The sequence below is a fragment of the Melanerpes formicivorus genome, unplaced genomic scaffold, assembly GCF_026170545.1.
Source record: "Melanerpes formicivorus ecotype bairdi unplaced genomic scaffold, bMelFor1.0.p_v2 SCAF_13, whole genome shotgun sequence".
Taxonomy (NCBI): Eukaryota; Metazoa; Chordata; class Aves; order Piciformes; family Picidae; genus Melanerpes; species Melanerpes formicivorus.
Window position 1 is genome coordinate 9,163,537 of NW_027142365.1, and position 20,272 is coordinate 9,183,808.

General features: G+C 44.0%; 1 protein-coding gene across 3 annotated transcripts in view; it reads left to right on the top strand.

Annotated features, from left to right (window-relative positions):
* Positions 1 to 19,943, top strand: part of DNAJB6 (DnaJ heat shock protein family (Hsp40) member B6) — a 59,079-nt gene extending 39,136 nt beyond the window's left edge. The window contains exons 9-10 of one of the 3 annotated variants that reach the window (XM_068146019.1): positions 10,171 to 10,377; positions 18,342 to 19,943. In XM_068146019.1, coding sequence (XP_068002120.1) covers positions 10,171 to 10,377; positions 18,342 to 18,424 — 290 coding nt within the window. In that variant the 3' untranslated portion in view covers positions 18,425 to 19,943. Of the gene's footprint in view, positions 1 to 10,170; positions 10,830 to 18,341 lie in introns of those variants that run through there. The other 2 variants (XM_068146017.1, XM_068146018.1) reach the window with 2 other exon arrangements.
* Positions 19,944 to 20,272: the final 329 nt, after the last annotated feature.

The window sequence follows — 20,272 nt, forward strand, 5'->3', positions numbered from 1 at the left end:
TGGTGGTCATGTTCCTGGTTTGGTGTTTGTTTTCTTTAACTGAGAAAATCGTGACTTCTGTGTTCTCCATTTATTGGTTACTTTGGTCAGAACTTCAGGTTGAGCAGCACACATGGAGCAGTCTCTTCATGTCTAGATCCATGTACGCATGTGTGTGTTTGTGTGTACATTTGTACGTAGGAGCATGGAGTTATTGATAGATCTTGGATTTGACAAACTGCTTCTTGTATTCCTAAACTGTGGTGGCTTTTCAGGCACAGCTTGACTGTGGGTGGGGAAGAAAGGTTGTTTGGAAACTTTCAGAGTTCCCTAGATAGATTGGAGATGCCAAACAACAAAAGGTGGTGCAGCTTGGGAGTTACAGCCCCTGTAAGGCTGCTGTGCAGCTTCCTAATCAAATACAGCATTTAGTCAAAATTAGCATTGAATCTCAACTCCAAATCCTTTTTTATTCTCTTTCTTTTTTTGATTCAGACTTCCCATTAGCATGTCAGTATTATCAAACTGAACACCACTAATAGCTTGGTGTCAGGAAGATGTCAAAAAGGGGATTGGGTTTTGTGGTGAGGGTTTGAAAAACGCTTCCAAACCTCCTGAGCTGTTGGAAGAGATGTCCTGTTACTGTGAGCATGTCTCGTTGTGAGGGTGATGGTCTCTGTATGTCGATGGAAAGATGGTGACCTTTGGAGTTCTGTAAATCAGGGATGTGTGGGAGCTGGGATTTGCTTACCCAGTCCTGGTAATGCAGGGATGGATGAGGAGTGAATAACATATTGGGCATATAACTGTCAAGGACTAGTACCCCTTCCTTTTTTTGTAACATATGACGCCCTTGGGGTCACATTTAAGGCTCAGGGTAGAAGGGAGAATATCTTTTGTAACTGTTAACCTGAAAAGATGTGCACTAAGAAACAGAGCATGGACAATGCAACATAAAATGCGGAGCTTGCTGTTGCTGTCTCGTGTCTGTGATCTTTCAACAGCCCTAATAGCCATTTGATGAAAATATAAACTTGGTGATTTTGTGCTTTTGCCAAATTACTATGGAAGCGTTGACAAAACAGCTGGGGAAGGCATTAATCACATTTTTCTGAAGCAACTCATGGCATTTTTTTCATTTTAAATTTAACTGCATGCCTTTTTGCTTTGTATGTATTTTGCTTTTATGGTAATCTGGGTTCTCTGTACGTTAAGGTTTTGAAGACTGGTTTAAAGCTGATAATGAATGGAAAAATGTGTAAGAGAACTGTGTAATTTGCAAGTTAGAGCTTGCTCTGAGCTGCCCTGGAGATGCTCCTTTTAGTGAGGGCCACTAATGGAAATGTGATGTCTTGATGCTTTCATGTGTTATTTTTTAAGTGTTATAAAGATCCATTCAGTGAGAAAGAAGAGCACTTTGCCTGCTGCCTGAGGAGTTTTCTAATCAGAAACCAATCTTACCTGCCCTGGTGGTGGTAGCTCCTAAGAAGGCTGAAGTCCAGAAGCAAAGTTTTGTCTGTTGGGGCAGTGAAGGGGCCATTTCATCTGGCAGTGGTTGGTTCTGGAGAGTGAGTGTGAGGTCTGTGGTGACAGGTTGGACTCGATGATCTTTGAGGTCTCTTCCAACCTTAGTGATACCAAATGAGCATACTGAATGAGGTGCAAAGGTCCGCAGGGCTCTCTTGGGCACAAGGAGAGAGGAGACCAGGGGAGAGGAGAGTAGGGGCCAGTTCCTCTATTCTAAGCATGTGTTTGTCCATCCAGTGTTAATTTCCTGGATCCAGGAATCAGCTGAAGCAGATTTTCTTAGACCAACCGATCAGTCTTGCTGTCTCACACCACTGTGATGAGAGAACTCAGTTCCATATCTCCATTTAGGATTAGTTACTTGGTTGCCTTGATTTAATTGTTTTGAGTCTGTCTGTAGCTAATTATGGGGCAGCATGCTTGGACTCCACTCTCCCAACTTGCTTTTGTTGGTAGGTTGAAAGCTGTGATTGATTTGCATGTTTCATCTACACTGTTTCATATACAAAGTATGAAGGTTAGACATTGGAATCATCTCCCAAGGGAAGCAGTGGAGTCCCCTACACTGGACAGTTGTAAGACTCATCTTTGGTGAGACACTGGTGGAAGGCACCCTGTTTCTGAGTGAGCAGTGAAGGGCCTGGCTGGGCTGTGTGTGGCTGCACTGTGGATTTTTTTGTTTACTTGTTTTCCTCTAGTAAGTTGTGTCTTAAGGACCAGTTCTGCTGTTTTTTTCTCAGTATGTGTTTTGTTTGCCCTTCAAATCCAGTTTCAGAATGAAACTCGAGTTGTGAGGCTTCCTCATAGTGGAGGTAAAACCTGCAGGTATTTTTGCCTGGGGATGAAATATAGGTGAAATGGAAAAAAAGCAGCTCTGGATATTGAAACCCACTAAGTATTTTGCTGTTAGTGATCCCAGTTCTGGAGCAAAAGGGAGACAGTTAAAGTGATCTGAGCCCCATCTCGCCTACATGTTGCTTAGGAAGTGTGTTGGGGAAAGAAGCCTCAAGGATAGAAGCCCTTTGTGTAACTTTTTCAGGGCAGGCAGCCGTGCAACACAGTGACATACCTCTCAACTTACAGGAAGCTGTGGTAGAGATGTGACATGACCCTGAATAGTACAGAAAGCATCATCTTTAAAGTAATCTCAATTGCTGTTTAAAAATCAGGTCCATTTGTCCCAATTCTGAGCTTGAAATGTTGCTAATTTGTATTTATATGTCAAGCTGTGGAGCTGCTGTGGAGCTCATTCTTCATTCTTTGCTTCCTTTCAAAATTCACACAGAAATGAATAAAAACCCCCTGTGTGATAAAGTCTTTTATAAAAAGCAACTTTGAGCAGCAGCATGCAAATGGAAACATGGGGATTTGTGTTACCTCCTGCTGTCTGCATTTCCCACATCCCAAATCCTTACGATGAGAGAGCTGAGGTAATCTGTACGGATGTCCTGACCTGTTTTGACAGAAGCAAAGTAACTGCAAAAGCCTGGGTGTACTCAGCCTGCACTTTTCTCTGCCCTCAATTTTAATGTAGGACAATTCATTTAATATAGCATCTCCTGACCATAAAGGTTTGGCAATGATGAGGTAAATCCAGGCTCTCTCAGCAACTCCCCTATCTGTCTGTATGTCAGACTGCAGAGCTTTGCCACCTGATATGGTCAAACTGAGATGGCTTTAGCCTTGATCCCCAGTAGTACCTGCTTGCAGTGCCACTGTAGTTAGCCTGTGGTGTCTTTTAGTTTTCCCAGTTGGTTGCAGGTTGGCCTTTGTGGTGAAGCAGTTTTCTTGAGTAGCTTGGTGTGCTGGGAATGCAGGATTCGTGTTGGTACATGCTGGGCTTGAATATAGAATGTAGTGGGGCTCTTGGGCGTGTATGGGGGTGGTAGGCAAAATCCAGAGGGCTGAAAAAAAGAGAAGAAAAATCCCAAGGCTGAGCTTTGTAAGGGAGCTGCTGTGGGATGAGCCAACCCAGAGCGGGGCTTTCCCTGCCCCTGCCCTGTGCCGCTGGGTAGGAACAGCACAAGCTGGCACTGGAGCAGCTGGATGCAAGGGCAAAACTAAAAGGAGTAAGCCCATTGACAGTTTTAAAGCCAGGAGGTTAGAGGATTACTGTGTGTGCTGAGAAAAAGCACTGAGCCCTGCCCTTTCCTGGATACTGGATGTGCTGCAGCCATGGCTCTCCTGGTACAGAAATAGCACTGCAAGAATTGCTCCATCAGTCTCTGTCTTTTTTTTCCCAAATCCCACCCACTCATTTTCCATCGCTTCCCTGGACTCCACCCCCACCCCCTCTACTGCCTCCTGCCACTTGGGGAGTACTTTCCTCCCTTGCAGAAAATGCCTAGCTCCCCCAGCAGAGACAGTAGTGCTGGTCCTGGCCTGGGAAAGCCTGGTCCAAATTCCCCAAGTTCTAAACTTAATAGGAGTTTTTGGTTTGGAGCAGGGAAACTGAATGCATACCTGAGCATGGCAATCTTGGTAGGCCAAGATGTGCAGTCAGAGCCAGCACAGAGTGTAAGATGGTGAGAGGATGAGGTGAGACATGGCCACAGATTACTACAGACAGTGCAGATTGAGAGCTGACAATGTTTGTGTCTCAAGTTTCTAGCTAGTTGAGCACTCTGGGCACCACTTCAGCTCAGTATTCCCAAGACGTTCTCAGACATCGGTTTGCTGCAGCAGAGGAAGCCCTGCATCTCCTCATTCTCTCAAGTAGCACTGAGGAATGGAGAGTTGCTCTAGAAGAAAAATTATTGTCAGTAATTGGTGAAAGCCACTGATTTGTGAGACATTTTGTCCCTCATCCTACACCAATAAACTTCAGTGAAATAAAGTCCCTCTAGAGTTTACCAAAGTTCTGCCCCTGGAAGCAATGGGGCAGCTGCTCCAGCATTCCCTGGATAGTTTCTGAGTGATTTCAAGGCTCTTTTGAGAGCACTTGTGTTTGTTTTTATCAGTAGATGTTAAAATAGCTGCTTTTTCTCATAAGCATCACATTGAGTAACGGGAGAGAGATGTTTTAAAGGCTGTCCCTGCCAGACTCAGAGACATTTTCCAAAGGGGACTGTTGAATCTGACAAACCCAAGAGGACACAGGCTGAAAGTTGCTTCTATAACTCCTCCTGTTAAGCATCACAGTATTTGTTTCCTGGCATTTAGAAACAAGTTTAAGAACAATTATTCAGAAGAACTTGCTCAACATAGCCTCCAGTAATGGTGAGGGAGTATCTTCTTGGCTGAGCATGTTTCCTTTACAGTTCAGGAGGGGTGTGAGGGTTATGTGTGCACATGTGGGTTTGGGAAACACCCTGGGCTTGGTATCTTAGAGTGAGCATCCCTCACTCCCAACAGAAATTAAAAGAAACTGATGATTTGGCAACTTCCTGAACTTTCAAGTTTGGCCTCCCAAATGAGACCACTTTCTTCTGTGTTTTAGTGGAGTTGCTTGATTTGATGTTTTCTCTGTGCTAAAAATGATTAGATACAGAGCCTTTAAGAGGAGAAACAAAAGAACCAGTTTAATCTCCAGGAATTTTTCAGCTCAGAGCAATCCACGTCACTTCCATTAAATAAGGTCTTGGCTCCAACAGCCTCCTCTAACACATGAGAGGTCCCAGCAAATGTTGAACTTCTCAGAAGAACCCTGGTGTCTTCTGCTAAGCTAAACATTAATACTGGAGCTGCTGTCGTAGAGGAAAAGTTTATCAGTACCGTAGTCTTATCAACTGATTGCAAAGCTCATTGTGCTATCAACTTCAGATAAGTGTATTTCAGTGCTGCTTTGGTCACAGCTCAGCTCTTCCCAGCAGCTGCGGATGTAGCTGAGTCATCAGAAACTCCAGTGCCCTCTGTAGGCACAGGGTAAATTCCCACAGAAGCAGGGAAGAAGTCAAATGAAGTTTTTTCCTGTTGCACTCTGGTTTTGTTGTCAGTCAGTGTTGGTAGCAGCTCAGATGTAGCATCAGACATCCACTTGAGTCTTCTCTAGGAGCAGCAGTACAGTGTCCTGCTCTGAGCCTCAGAAAATATACCACCTCTTCACTTGTAAGTCTCAAAGTATTAAGTAGAAAGACACTTTGCTAGCCATTATTCAAGGAAGATTTGAATGGATTAAGTTTCCTGCAAGCCATCCTTACACAACTGACTTGCTGGAGCTTAGCTTGGAGCCATATTGTGTCATTTGATACATCCAGGTGTCCCTCACCAGGTGCATTTCCCCCTGATGCTGGTAACAGGAAGGTCTTTGTGTGTGCAGCCTTGAGGAAGCCTTCCTTTGGACTAAGCAAGCCTGCTTTTTGTTTCTTAATACAGGGGAAAATCCTGGTGATGTAATTTTTCTTGGTAAGGTGTGTAAGAAAATAGTGGAGCCCTACTGCTTGTGTGCTTCTTCCTGCCTGGCAAGCGACATGGTACATATGAATAGGTGGTTCAAGATCCTCAGGATGTTTACCCCGGTTTGTTGGCTATGTTTCTGTTAATTACTATCTTGCCATTAATTACTACTGAATTCCTGGCAGGATTCAGTTCAGTTCCAGGACATATGTGGATGTTACTTAAATGTAACACAAATCAGTAATGCTGACAACAATGCAGGGCTGCTTCTGTGTGAAGTGTGCTGCGACTTACCCATCCTACCTCACCTGGAATAGCCTCTGCTGTGGTGTTTTCATTCCTGTGCATTATCTGTGTTTTCCAGGAGCACACATGGCCCCCGGGGTGCATCTGGTGGCTCTCCTAAAGTACCCACCTAGTCCAAGATTTATACTCACAGTTTGCCTCAGACATATCAAATCGATAAGTTACCCACACAATAGGAGCTGGCAGCGACTTTCTGATAAGGCTGCCCCTCACAATAGCCAATGTTGCCCTCTACTGGTTAATTACAGCTGCAGGGATCCATATTTCCCCCTTCCATACAGCAGCATTTTGCTACCAGAACTTATTTTCCAGCCCAAGGCTTCACTTGGAGCAGGAGGCAGGTTTTGGTCCTAGTGCACCTTTTATGGAGGCTACAGCTCATGTTTGGTTTGTTTTTCCCCAGAAGCTGCTTTTCATTTAGGAGAACCTGATGCACCAGAGAAGTAAACTTTAATTATTGTTTTTAAATGTTACAAGTGATGCTGAATCCCTCATTTCCAGAACTAGCCCTTAGAAATGTATCTCATCCAGACTGGTTTTGCAAGGGAAATAACAGCAAGATTTTTAATTATTATTTGTATTAGTAGAGTGAGACCTTCTGCTTAACACTGTAATCTGGATGCTGAATCCAGCAGCCCCCGATAATTGCCCCCTTCCTTGCCCCAGCTGGGGTGGCTGCATAATGAGCTGAATCCAGGCACTGAGCTGGGTTAAAAATAAGCTTGCAAAAAGAGTTATTTTTAACCTGGGTCAGTCCCCTGCTTCGGTTCCATGTGTGCCTGCCCGGGCTCTCACGTGGGTGTGCTGGCTCAGAGGCAGGGCAAACAGCAAGAAGGAGCAGTGGGGAAACCAAGGGCATTTCAATGCTTGGAGCACCCTGAGACTTGCTTCTCAGGTGGATATTCCAGCTCTGAACTTGGCAGTGAACTCTCCCTCCATACAATTAGCCTTCCTAAAAGTTTTTTCCAGGACCAACATTGCTGCAGACACAGCCCCAGCAGTGTTTAAGCAGTTTGTGGTGGTGGTGGCCTGTGACTGACCTTTCCCAAAGTAAATTCTGTTTTTTCCAAGTCTTGTACTTGCAATTGGTACAGCTGTTTGTTTTCAGAGTCTGGCTCAAGTGTTTCAAATATATTCAAATATGAAGAACAAGAGAAAGTAGTCGATGCAAATGACACTTGAGTTTTGCTTTATGAGGTGTGTAAAAGATGATCAGGAAATTGGAGGCTTCTGCTGAGCACAGGACATAGAGAATTAAATATTCGAACCACAGCTATGTGATGTTATGTGTGGCACTTACCTAATCTCTGATGTCACCCTGCTCTCCAGCAGCTTGGAAAGGGGGAAAAAATTTGGACTATTTTAGGGAGTCTTCTTTGTTGAACTACAGCTTGTCTTTACTTCAGGGGAAGGTGTGAAACTGAAAGACTCTGGGTGAATGAGATGGGTTTAATCCTTTCAGTACTTAAAGGAGGCTTGTGAGAAAAGTGGGACTTTTCAGCAGGAACTTTTCTAACAGAACAAGAGACAGTGGTTTTGAACTAAAAGAGGGGAGATAGACTAGATATGAGGAAGAAATTTCTTCCTTGTTTCTTCCTTCCATTTCTGGCACAGACTGCCAAGAAAGGTTGTAGATGCTCCATCTATGGAAATACTCAAGGTCATGTTGGACAGAGCTTGGAGCAACTTGAGCTGATTAAAGATGTCCCTAGCTGATAACCTGTAAAGGTCCCTTCCAGTCCCAAATATCCTGTGGTTTAGTTGCAAAATGTGCTGCCTATATAGTGATGGGGAGCAGCAATGCATCCCCCTGAGGACAGAGAGGAGCAGGCTTGGACAACCCAGGAACAAGTACAGATTATTTCTCTGGAGGTGCAAGAGGGCCAGCATGCAACAATGCTGTGGGTCTGTCACCAGGGAGGAGCAAGATATTTTGATTCTCCCACTGTTCAACCGTGCCTACCACACCAACTGAATTGGACTGGAGATGTTGAGATTGGATCCCTAGCATAGTCAGGAGTTACTTGTTTGGGTTATTCAAGAAGACAGACATGCAGTTTGTGTTTCTCTGTGAGGAGAGGAAGCTCTTACTGCTGGTGCACTATAGTTTGTTAGGTGGACTCTCATTGTCTGGGTTTTGTATGTGCAGCTGGTGTGCATTGGTTTGCTGTGCTTTGGGGTTTTTTAACTCCTGGCATTTTATAGGCTTCATCTTCAAAGATCTGATGCCGGCAGACTGATACATGCTGCAGTGCTGTTCCTATAGCATGTAAAATCCCACAGCATCTTATGGGGAATGCTGACAGCTCTGCACCTGAGCTTTCCCTTGCCCACCACCTCTTGTAACTGAAGTGCTGTGCCCCCTGTGAGGGGGAAGAAGTTGTCCTGCCAGCCCTCTCCTACTCCAAGGAGAATCGTGCATGTGGAGTTTGATTTTGGTGTGATGCAGGCAGTGCCTAAGTGTAGAAGGCCTTGGTGTCATCATCACTTGTGTTTTCATCTTGTTTGCTTGTGCCTTCAGAAGTGCAGGAGAATCCAGGGTGAAAAAGCATGAGTGTTGGGAGGAAGGGGGAGGGGAATGGGTGTTTAATCACCTGGGTCAAAGGGACCTCTGCATAATATCTGTGCGCATTGGGTTCTCAAATGCACAGCAGTATGATGTGAGGCACGTCTTGGAGTCCTCTTCCCCAGCGAGGCCCCGGGTGCCACATCACCCTGTGAAATGACTGCTTAAACACACCTTGCCTCCTTTTCCTCATGCCCTCAGAAGTATCTCCCCAAGTACAATTACAAGGTAAAGCCAATGCGAGCTGTTTTGTTTGAGAGTGTTGGTGGTTTGGTGCACACAACCAGGCGGGCTGTGCTGCTCTGGTTCCTTACTGCATGTGTGGTGCTTCTTCCATCTTCAAAGCATTTTCCAGCCATGAACTAAGAGCACATGCATTAGCTGAGAGCACACACCCCTCTCGAAGCAGCTGATGCCGGCCACATCCCAGGAAAAACGTCCAGAATGTGACACCACCACTTTTGATGCAAATAAAATGACGCCGTGTTTCATCAGCTCTATTAAAAGTGCTTAAGTAATTGAATTAATGAAACTTTAAAAAGCCTCTGAGAGGCAGATGTGGTACACACCTTCCTCCTCACCTCTTTTGTTTTGAATGTCTTTATTTTTTTGTTACATTTTTGTTTTCCCTGTTGAATGTCTTTGGTTGGCTTTTGTGTTTGTTCTCTTACTGTTTGCTTTTCAGTGTGCGGTATTGCTGGTTTTCTTTGTTTTGTTGTGGTAGCTGATTCCTCCACTTTGCAGCATTGATGGTACTGTTGGTTTCTGCAGCAAAGGAAAGTGTCATCTGCCAAACAGCATGAGTGTGACTGGAGTGCCTCATCTCTCATACTTTTGCAGACATTGGGGTTTTATTGCCATTGTGTTGATTCGCCTTTGCTGTATGTGCCTGCCTTGCTCCCTGGACTCTGCTCACTTCTTTCATCTTCAGCCTGGTTTCCCATCTTCATGTGATCCTTCACACTTCCCTACTGCCCTTCCAGCTATGGATGTTAAACATCCAGCATCTCTGAACCCACACTGGCATTGTTTTTCTCCCACTACCCCTATAGCCAGCTTGGGTAGGTAGTTCTTTCTCCTTTTGCTGTAGCCTTTCCTTGAGCAGGGTCAACCCTTCCTAAGCAGATAGTCCAGGCGGGGTGGAATGAGATGACATGTTCTGCACAGGACAGAGCCATGTGCTTGGCATGCTCACCTTTTGGGGAAAAAGGGAGCAGTGGCCCAGAGTTGTCATATCTAGCTGGCTTCTTTGAGTGACTTGAGTGTGGTGAGAGGCCACTGATGGAGCTTTCTGCTCCAGACACTCCCCAGTCAGCAGGTAGACAAGACTGTCAGTGAGCCAAGGCAAGCCAAGTGTTTTGTGACATTTAATTTCCAGCCCAGTTTTATGTTTTCTTCAGGCTAAATGTCAGCAGTTTGGGTGCAGCTCACTCTTCTTGCACTCTTTGCTTTTTCAGGTGAGGCAGATGAAGAAGCCTTTGCTGAGGAGTGCAGAAGGAGAGGACAACACGCCTTGCCTTTCCAGCCGACCAACCCTCGCCTGCTGAAGTCCCACAAGCCTGCCAGTTCCCCCAAATACGCCTATCATTATAATAGTGATGAGGTGGAAGAACAAGATAGAAGCCGGGTTACAAGCAGCTTGGAGACCCCTTTTTATTTATCAGGTGTGCACAAGCATGTTGATGAGAAATGTACAGAAAAGGATCCACCAGCTAGTCAAAAGCCCAAACCAAAAAGCCAAGCAAGAGTTTGCTGCTGTGTGTTGACTTAACATTAGCAGCCCAGTAGATAATAAATGGCAGCTTGTGTGTCCTCATTCTGCATTAGCTTTGCGCTTCAATGTAGTCTAGATTCACAAACGTCCTGTCAAGGGGCCAGGGCAGATACTGTTGTGCTGCTGAAGTGCCAATGCTCTTCATTCTTAAAAGTGAAGGCCTTTTAGAGAGGAACTAATCACAGTACTGTGCACATTGTTTTACTTATATTGTGCTTGGCTTCATTGTTGAAGTTCAGCAACTTGGTATTATTTCTAAAAACCTGCAATTTTAGGCACTTAAATCTTAATAGAAGGCTGAGCATGTTCAGGTGAACATGGAAGTGTGGTGATCATCCCAGTTATTTTTGGAAGCAATTAGTCCTTTGATATATTTCTTGTCTGTAATGATTCAGCAGTTTAGTCCAGAGGCTATCCTGGACAACAAAGGCCTTGTAACTACTTGATTTAATTTGAACCTGTGGTCAAAGATCATCCAGGACTGCCAGGACAGGTTTTTCCAAACAGGAAAATGCCTTTCTAGTTGGATGTCCAAACCAAGGGCCCTTCTCAGTAGTGCTGAATTAGGTGAAGTGCTGGGAGGCGTGAGCATGTGAGGCTCCTCAGGGTAAACACAAACACAGCATATGAAAAATATGCAGCATACTCCAAAACGTGCTCACGTACTACCTGTGCTCTGCCAAGTTCAGCTGCCCCTAAGAGCCTTTAAATCTAACACTGTCTTCTGTGTGGAAGACCTAAAGATGTCATGTGGGCTGACAGCTTCAAAAAAACAGAAACATTCAGGTAAATGTCCTCCTGGTCAGTTGCTGGAGGTTTTATCTCTTCAGGGATGGCTAAGTTAAAGTTTTCAGTTAAAAAAGGGAAAGACAAAAGTTTAACACTTCTCTGCAGAAGCCTGAATGTAACCTCTGGGCTGATGTCCTAAAATCTCCCATGCAAGGCTTACAGGTTTTGTCTCCTGTGTCTGCTGCTGGCCAAACCCAAAACCTTGGCTCTGCATTCGGAGACTTGAGGTTCTCTGCAATCATAACAATACTTTGTAGTGATTTCCAAAGGGCATCTGAGTTTGACATGCAGCTTGTCATTTTTGGAGCAACTTTGGACTTTTTGCTGTGCATCTATTTGTGCTCCAAGATGCACAGGTTTGCAATGAAAATGAATTTCCAGAAGTATTTGTGCAATCACAAAGTTGTTTCTTCTACCAGTAGACTGTGAGTTGCCCTAAGATATTCAGGGTGAGAACCTGATTGCAGTAAGTCTTAAGATTTTACTGTTGCTTTAAATATTTTGCCTGCTGTTCCTCTGATGGACAGGGCTGCAGAAGGACTGGTCGAGTCAGTCATAATAACCTACGTGAGTGTCTTAATCCCTCCCTGGGAAGTTTGTGCACGAGCCCTGGCCAGTAACGCCATTCTCCTTCATGGGCGTTCACCTCTGCCATCTGCCTTGCCTTGCAAGCAGGCTTCACCAGTGCAGCTCTGTAAATACATAGACCACTTACTTGCTCCTGCTTGGCTTCTCATTGATCACTGCAACAGCTGCCGTGCTGACACGGGCCAGTGTTGGGGAAGAGGAGCATCTTTTCTGCCTTGGTCCAAAGCCCCTGGTTCAGTGGAAAATGAAGTTAAGTTCAATGGGCAAGTTAAGCTCAAACTGGGCACTGTTCCACCTTGAATCAGATGGTTTTGCCACCACTGGTGTCTGGCCCTCATCAGTGAGACTGCATGGCGGTTTCAGATATTGTCCCAGTTAGAGCACCTCAAGCAAATCCTCAGCTGTTAGCAGTTCACCTGCAGTGGAATGGCTTTCCCAGCTTTCAGAGTGGGAATCGTTCAGTTTTAATTTGTAAACTTATAGCAAATTGAAGTGAAGGAAATGGGGATAGGTTTCATCTTGTCTGTGTGGTGGGAATCTCTCCAGAAGTGGCCAGCTTTCTCTAGAGCCCAAGGAGAAGGGCTGGCCGACTTCTTTATATTGGTAACCAATATCCAGAAGTGAGATGCATCCTCTCCTTAGTCAGGATTTTCAGGCATTACAGTGGGTACTTAAGAAATTAGAGTTTAATTTGATTCCCCAGCTAACACTGGCACTATTTTAGTAGATACTGCTCTGGCTTTTGAACTGTTCCTGGTTTCATAATGGGCCCTTTAGAATAAACTCCACCTCTTGTGCTCTGAAGTCACTGCATATCTCAAGCAGTTCTCTAGCTCCAAACAAGTATTTTTAAAACAAGATTCAGCTATTGCAAGTAATGTGCTCCATGATCATATGGTGTATGACTGACTGGTGGTATCCAAGCTGTGTCAAAATGGCATTAATGGCAGCAGAGGCCAGGCAACTTTGGATTTGAGAGTGGTGACCTTTATGTGGCAAGAGTGAATGAAACGTTTAATGGCTAAAATACATGACACAAAAGATCCTTATTTGGAAGATAATATTGCAAGGTTTGCTCTTCCTTTTGAATGAAGTACCTTGTATTAACTCACAACTTACAACATTAATAATTCATTTTTGCTGTGTTTTCATCCACTGGCATCCCTGAAGAGGAAACCATTTTAAAAAACCTCTTCTACACTAATCTTGATCCTTCCCTGGCAGAGATTCCTCTGTGGACAGTTGAGCTGTTTTTACTTTGTTCACCTCTAATGCAGTCTCCTTTTTACCAGGACACGGTTTCCTGAGTTGCACTTTGCTAACGACTAACATCAATATGCTTGGTTATCCAAACTGATTGCTTTATAATTCCCTCACACACTTGTATCTGGGCATCTGGTGGAAAGAGAACAGAAAGCAAAGCTGCTGTTTTCTGTGGAAATCTAGTACATGAAGAATGCTGGAGGTGTGGAGATGGGAGTGAGCTCATGCTCCCTTTGCTCCACATCCCCTGGCTGTAGCTGTCTGCAAGTGGGACAGGGTCAGAACTGTACTCTTCTGCAGGCAGGGGGTGGGAAGAGTGGCTGGTGGATTTGGAAGTTGGCTGGTTGTTCCCTGGCTTAGCTATAGCTGTCTTCATGCATGTTTTTTTGGCTGCTAGTGTAAGAGCATCCCATTAGCTGTTTGTAGTCTCCTGTAGAAGGTGGTTGGGTTGCACATGGAAGGGCTTCCAAGGCTGCATAGCCTTGCAAGCTTTTGCTTGCCATGTGGGAGTAAAATCTTGGACTTTATTCAGTAGTAGTATTGCCTTAATTAATGGCAGGCAAGCAGGTTGTATCTGGCTTGATATGTTCTTGTAGCAGTTCTAGGCAGAATTGGTACTGACAATAGTGTGGTGAGCAAGCATGAAGGAAAGCCCCAAGTCGTTAAAGCTTTCCAGTCCCCTAAAACATCAAAGTTGGAATGACATCACTGGGTTGGCCAGTGAAACTGGAGAACTCACCCCTTAACAGTGTGGATAATTAAACAGTGGAGCAGCATACCTAGACAGGGTGGGATGTTTTGTTACCTCAGATCTTCATGTAAAGGCGAGTTCTGTCTCCTCAGTGCTCTTTGGATGACAGCTATGGATGCAGTGAAAGAATTAATAGGTCAGATTGTTGTGTGTTGGGCAGTGGCTAGGGCTGGAAGGAGGCAGTGTGAAAGTGTAGTGTAAAGCTGTAATTGTAACTTGAGTCACACACATGAAATTGTAATGAAGCTGTGATCTGGGGCAAATTCTTACAATGGCATATGCTAATGTGATCAGTCTCAAATAACAGATGGTGGATGCAACTCAGAAGTTAGCTACCTTTGAAGTATTTGATCATTGTTTTAACTAGAGAGAGATTCATAAGAGCAGAAAATTAGGAAGTCCACTACAAAACCCAATCCACACATGCCCCACTGCCTTGTTAAAGCTCTGTGTGCATGCTGGAACCATGGCTGCTTTCATGGTTTGAAGGAGGGCAAAAGAACAGCTGCAGAAAGTTGTTAATGGCACCAAAAAGTTAGTAATCTTGAAAACTCTTTTCTCTGGGGCTTGAACAGAGAGCACCCAGCCTGGGTGCTTCAGAGCCTGAAAGTGGAAGGAGGCTCTGCCAGAGCCATCACCTTTGCAGGAGATGTATAAAAATTGGGCCATGGCTTTTATTACTGACTGATGTGTGTCAAGAAGCAACAAAGCAAGAACACAGCGTGTTAATCATCAGTCGTGACTGAAGAACTTGTTTCCTTCTGCTGACTCCTACGCTCCTTTGTGCTGGCAGAAGGAAGGTGGAGCAGGCCTGTGGCTCCATTCTGCACCTTGGTAGAACAGGCGCACGGCAGGCAGGGCAGAAAGAAGCAGGCTCCCACAAGTGGGTTGGGTAGGAGTGTGCTCCCTGGCACATTTGGCCCTTTGGATCAGCCGCTTGATGCTCATACCTCTCACAGTTGTCACCCAAGACTGGTCATAGTGACTGAACAAAGCTGTGACTTAGGGAGGTGCAGGTGACAAAGAAGTAGAGAGCCGGATGAAAAGCCAATCTGGGATGCAGCAGAGAGGCTTCTTGATTTGGTTTGGTCCTTGCTAAGTGGTTGAGGGAGTTGCTGCTGAGCATTGTTGGAAGTTGGTTTCAACCTTCAGCTTTCTGAAAGCTGGAATAGCCTCTGTGCTCTTTATGGTTGTTCTGGAAGTAGAGGAATGGATGAAAGGGGAAAAGCAGGTCGCTCTTTGGTTTAGACAAGAATTATCCAGGTTGCAAACCATGTGTAATTCCAAATGGTGTGGATTCTTGCTTCATCCATCTCTGCTCCAGCTGATAAAAGCGAGGGTGTACCAAGTTAGGCTGATACCTGTCTGCATTTCAGTGAATCTGTTTTCTAATTGTCAAAACTTGGGGAAGCTGTCAGAAACCTGTCTCCCTCCACCCTTCCCTAAGACTCTCTATCTTAATGAAAGCATTTCCAGATTTTAGTTGGCTAACAATTACTTCTAATGGTGGACATTTGAAAAGCCTTTCTCAGAGACCAGAACTGTTTGGCTGAAGCCAGTTCAGCCAGGCCCTGAGTATGGGAAGTCTCCATGACTGCTTTGCGATGCTTGGCAACTCACCAGGGCACCAGTTCACTGCAGATTAATCAAATAGCAATGGGACTGCTGCTTTCTAATTCAGATTTTGTTCTGTCATGACTTTGGGGCTAGGATATAACCAAGGCAGCTAAACATGCTTTCAATTAGTGCTGGTTGAAGTATTTGAGTGAAATAAGCACCGAAGGGTTGGATCTTTAGCCGGCTAGGAGCTGCTTCACTTGTTTGGGCCAGGTTTCTGGCTGTTATCACCCAGCATAGCATCACTGAAGCTTACAGACTGGCAAAGTTCGACCCATCCTTTCTTCTTCAGTGAGGGTAGAAAAGGATACAGTTGAGAGTGAAATTATTCATCACAGTGGGCTCGAAACAGTTTTCTCTTGAGAAATGTGCTGTGTTTGAGCGTTATCTCTACTTTGGCCAATCTGTTTCTCTGTGTGTCAGTGATAACACATGAAAGATTTCCACTTTTCACCCTTATCTTTCCAGAGGCTGATAGGAGACCTTGTTGTCAAATGCCTCAATATCTTCACACTGCAATTTTTTTCTTTTAGGCATTTGAATTGTTTCATTTATAGGACAATTATTTTAAGTCACAGCTTACATTGTCTCAGGGTATTTTCAAGGAAGAGTTGCTAGAATTTCTTTCAAAATCTCAAATGTTTGAAGAAAATGGAGTGTTGCAAACAAGCCCACCACCAGTATTATGATATAAGCAGTATCAAATGCTATAACAGTATCAAATGCAGTCATGTCTGGATGTGCCTAATAGGAATACTGACACTGTTTTCAGAATGAAAAATGAGAAAATGATGAAGCTAATAACCTGTTAGGGTATAATGATCCTTTCCCAAACATCTGTGTTAATGTTTCATAGTTATTGCATGAACTAACTGATCAGCTGATATGATGCTGTTTTTTCCCCTCCAGTAAAGAGAAGTATCCTTTGAATAACACCCCTCAGGTGACTGACTCTCAAGAGTCAGCATGTGTCTGCTGTCTCCACTGGCCTCTGTGGGAAAGCGAGGGGATGCTTGAGCCTTTCTGGGCTGTGTGCCTTACAGCAGTAAACTAAATTGATGGGGTGCTTGGTGCCATAGTTTAGTTGATTAGATGGTGTTGGATGATGGGTTGGACACGATGATCTCAAAGGTCTCTTCCAACCTGGTTTATTCTATTCTAAATGCTTCAGGGATCCTATTTTTGATGATGCATAGGTGACCAAAGGGCTGACTTTTAAGTTAGCTTCATAAATGGAGTTCTTAGTTAGGAGATTTTCAGGAAGTGTCCCTTAGGACTGGATTGTAGCTCAGGAGGGTGACAGCATGTGAGGAAAAGAGTGTCAACTGCAATCTTGCAAAGCGCTGCCAGTTAGTCTCTTCCTTCAACAATAAAACTGGTTTCCACTCTAACTTAGTGTAGGCTAATCACTCATGGCAGAATTTCTACATAAATATCCTGCTGCTTGACTCAGGTGATTGCAAAAGATGAAGTCATGCTGTTGATACAGCGTAGGAGCTAGAATGATAACGTAGGAACAGTTCCCCTTTGTTACAAGGGAGTGTATTTCCTCTAATGCACAAGCCTTTGAGATAAAGTCTTAAAGTGATTTTAGCCCAAAGATGATGTTGTGCTTCTGCCCAAGTCTTAAATTTCAGCTGAAGAATTGAACTTCTGCTGTTTGCACAACCTTAATTGCCCTTGGGAGGAGCACTGATTAGGAGCAAACCAGCCACAGCAAGGCTTCGTACGCCTCTGACCTCTCACCACTTCCTTTTCCCATCTTAATTTTGCTATTGGAGCTAAATTGATGGAGAACCAGGCATGATGGTGACACAGTTTCATCAGGGTCATCTCTGCCTGCTTGCAGACAGAAAGGGAGAAAGAAAAAGATTTCCAGACAGGCAGAGCTGTGCCCTTCCTGAGCTGTTCCTCTACCTCCCAGCCCTGCTTCTCAGCTGCTTTGCAGGGGCTCCACTGCTCCGTGCTGGCCCACTTCACTGAACGGTGCTGATTCCCAGTCGCAGAGCACTGCTGAACTGAAAGGTCCCTCAGAGTGTCACAGAATAATTACCTAAGTGCAGTGTTTGATAGCTTTGAGTTTAAGGTTTGTAAGTGCACTTGAGTAGATGTGGTGCTGGTTCTGCACAGTTCTTGCGAGTCTGTTAGTGAGTTCCACTTTACTGCAGGTTTGGAGGAAAGGGCTTGATGCCAACCAAGAACTGGTTTTCATGCACTTTTTTGGGGGGTGGGGGTGGAGGGTAGGAAACCATTGGGATGATGATCACATGCCTGAAAGCTTGTGCCTACTGAACCTGTAAGAAATAATTGTTGCTTGAACTTAATGCTTCCATGCACCATTGGAGCTGCACTAGGATATAACCTATGGTGCATAGTTAAGCATGAGCAGGCTGATGACCTGCATATAAAATGCCTATTGGTAAACATTGAGCACCTTATTTACTCAGGATTCTTGGCATTCCCTAGTTTTAAAATGGAAATGCAAATACCATGGTGGCTGACTACTGTGAGCAGGAAATGCCAGCACTTAAATGGCTCCTGCTGTATAAGTCTTATTTATTGCTTCCGTATTGAAAATTATTCTGGTTTCCTGAATGGCTTTGAAGTGTTTTGAAAGTTCTCCAGAGCTTCTCAAACTTCAAAGATTGATAAGTGTTTTCTTTCTATCCTACATAAGGGCTATATGGTGGAGCTGGGGATGTAGTGGATATGATCACTTAAAAAAAAAAACACAGTAGAAAGCCAGACTTTAAGATGCCTTAAACCATTCAGAGAACATGTGCTTTTGCTAGAGGGAAAAGTCCATGAATGCTGTGAATAGTGTTTTAAAAGCCATGTTTCCTCAGGACACAAAGAAGGCAGCAAGAGGAGGAAGCAGAAGCAGAGAGAGGAACAGAAGAAGAAGAAGTCAACCAAAGGGAGTTACTAAAATGGACTTCTCTGCTATGCCAATACCTTTATAATAACGACAACTTAATGGTACATTTGAGCACACCTCTTTTGTGTATATTTTTTGACTGTTCACACTGCTAGCAAGGAAGTGACTCATGTTTAAAACTGTACTAAAATTGCACTATGTTATCCATTTTAGTTTCACGGAGTGGCTTTCTTGCCAGATGGGTTAGGGAATTCAAACGAGGCTGAACTCGGTTAGAAGTGTGTTATGTTTGAAGATTGGAAAGCAGAATTTCTTACCTCTTCCTTCCCTGGGCCTAAAATGACTCTAGTCTAGTGTTTATTTGTTTTGTAGGGTATAAAGGGTTGTGCAAATGCCTGTTTTGTTTGGTCACTCTGGCATCAACATCAGGCCTGTTGAAGAGTCCTACTCACTCATGTCACTGGGAATGGGATTGGGACATGAGCTCTTGTAGGGTGATTTATGCAAGCTTAATAAGTGACTTTTATGGTTGTTATTCTGCCCCAAGCTGGGCAGCAAAGGTTTGTCCCTGCTATTAAAATGTTCCTTCATTTAAAATTGTATCATGAAGTAATATCCTCTGATTTTAAGAACCTTAGTGTCATGGTGGTCTCCTGTAAGCACTCCTACTGATTTCCTAAAGCATAGTTGATTCCCCATGAATCATGTAGTGAAATCATTCCTTATTTTAAAAGTTGATTTTCAGAACCTGGGGACAAATGACCTAAGTGCTACTTTAAAGCTGGTCTTTGTTTCTGCTGAGTAGGTTCTAGATAACAAACTTTTTTTCAGCATCCGTGTAAGATTTTTATCAAGCTGTTTCTGCAAGGAACTTAACACTTCCGTGTTTGAAAGCATTTTGCATCGGTTTTATTGCAGGACTAATTTGTTTTACCTTGAAAAAGATGTCTTCAGTTTAAAAGAAATCAGAATTTTCTGGCAAGATTACTTCCTTGCTTCCCATACTTGTCTCATGTGCATGGCACCTTGCTTCTCTTAACCTTTTAGTTTGTACAGAGCCCTTCCGCTGCCTTAAGCATTTACCTGCATGTTCCTTGTCAGAATGTTGCCTCCTCTATTTAACCTCTGGGTAGGAGTTAGCAGCTTATGTTTTTGTGTTGTGTTTCTTTTGTCTTCCCCTTGTCAACATGCTGTCGATGTTACAGACTGAAACCTGGCAATATTGAAAGTTCACAGTTCTGGAGAAACTCACTCATCCTGATGTCTAAAAGCTGTAGGGATGCACATAATGGTGTAAAGAAGGAGCTAACCAGACAAATCAAGTCTGCATTCTAGTATGGGTAGATGTAACGAATTCTGGTGTCTCTGGTATCTGAATGGTTTAGCTTCAAATGCTTACATTACCCAATACAACCCTATGCAAACATATAGCCATACATGAGCTCTGTTAGGGTACTTAAATTGTGGTTAATATGAAATAAGACTGAGTACCAGTTTTCTGTCACTTAAGTACCACTTTTTGTTTTGTGCAGTGTTACTAATATTTAAAAATAAAGACAATTCTCCTTTATACTTTGTCCTCTTGCATTGTACTGCAGACTGCAGCTGGGATCAATTGTTCTCTTTAGTTTTGGTTAAAGGTGAGGCTGAGCAAAAGGGGAAGAGTCCCTGTTCACAGAATCTCCACAAGCATACCAAGATATTCCTTGTGCTGAATCCACATGCATGTCAATGCCATTCCTGTGAGAAATGGCTGACAATGGAAGAGAAGGGTTCTTCCTAGCTGGAAACTTCACTATAAGGAGCATATATCTCAAACAGCTTGCAGAGTTGCTGTGTAAGGAGCATTCTTCCGGGACAAAACACCACATTTTGAATTGCGTCCCATTTAGGATGCTG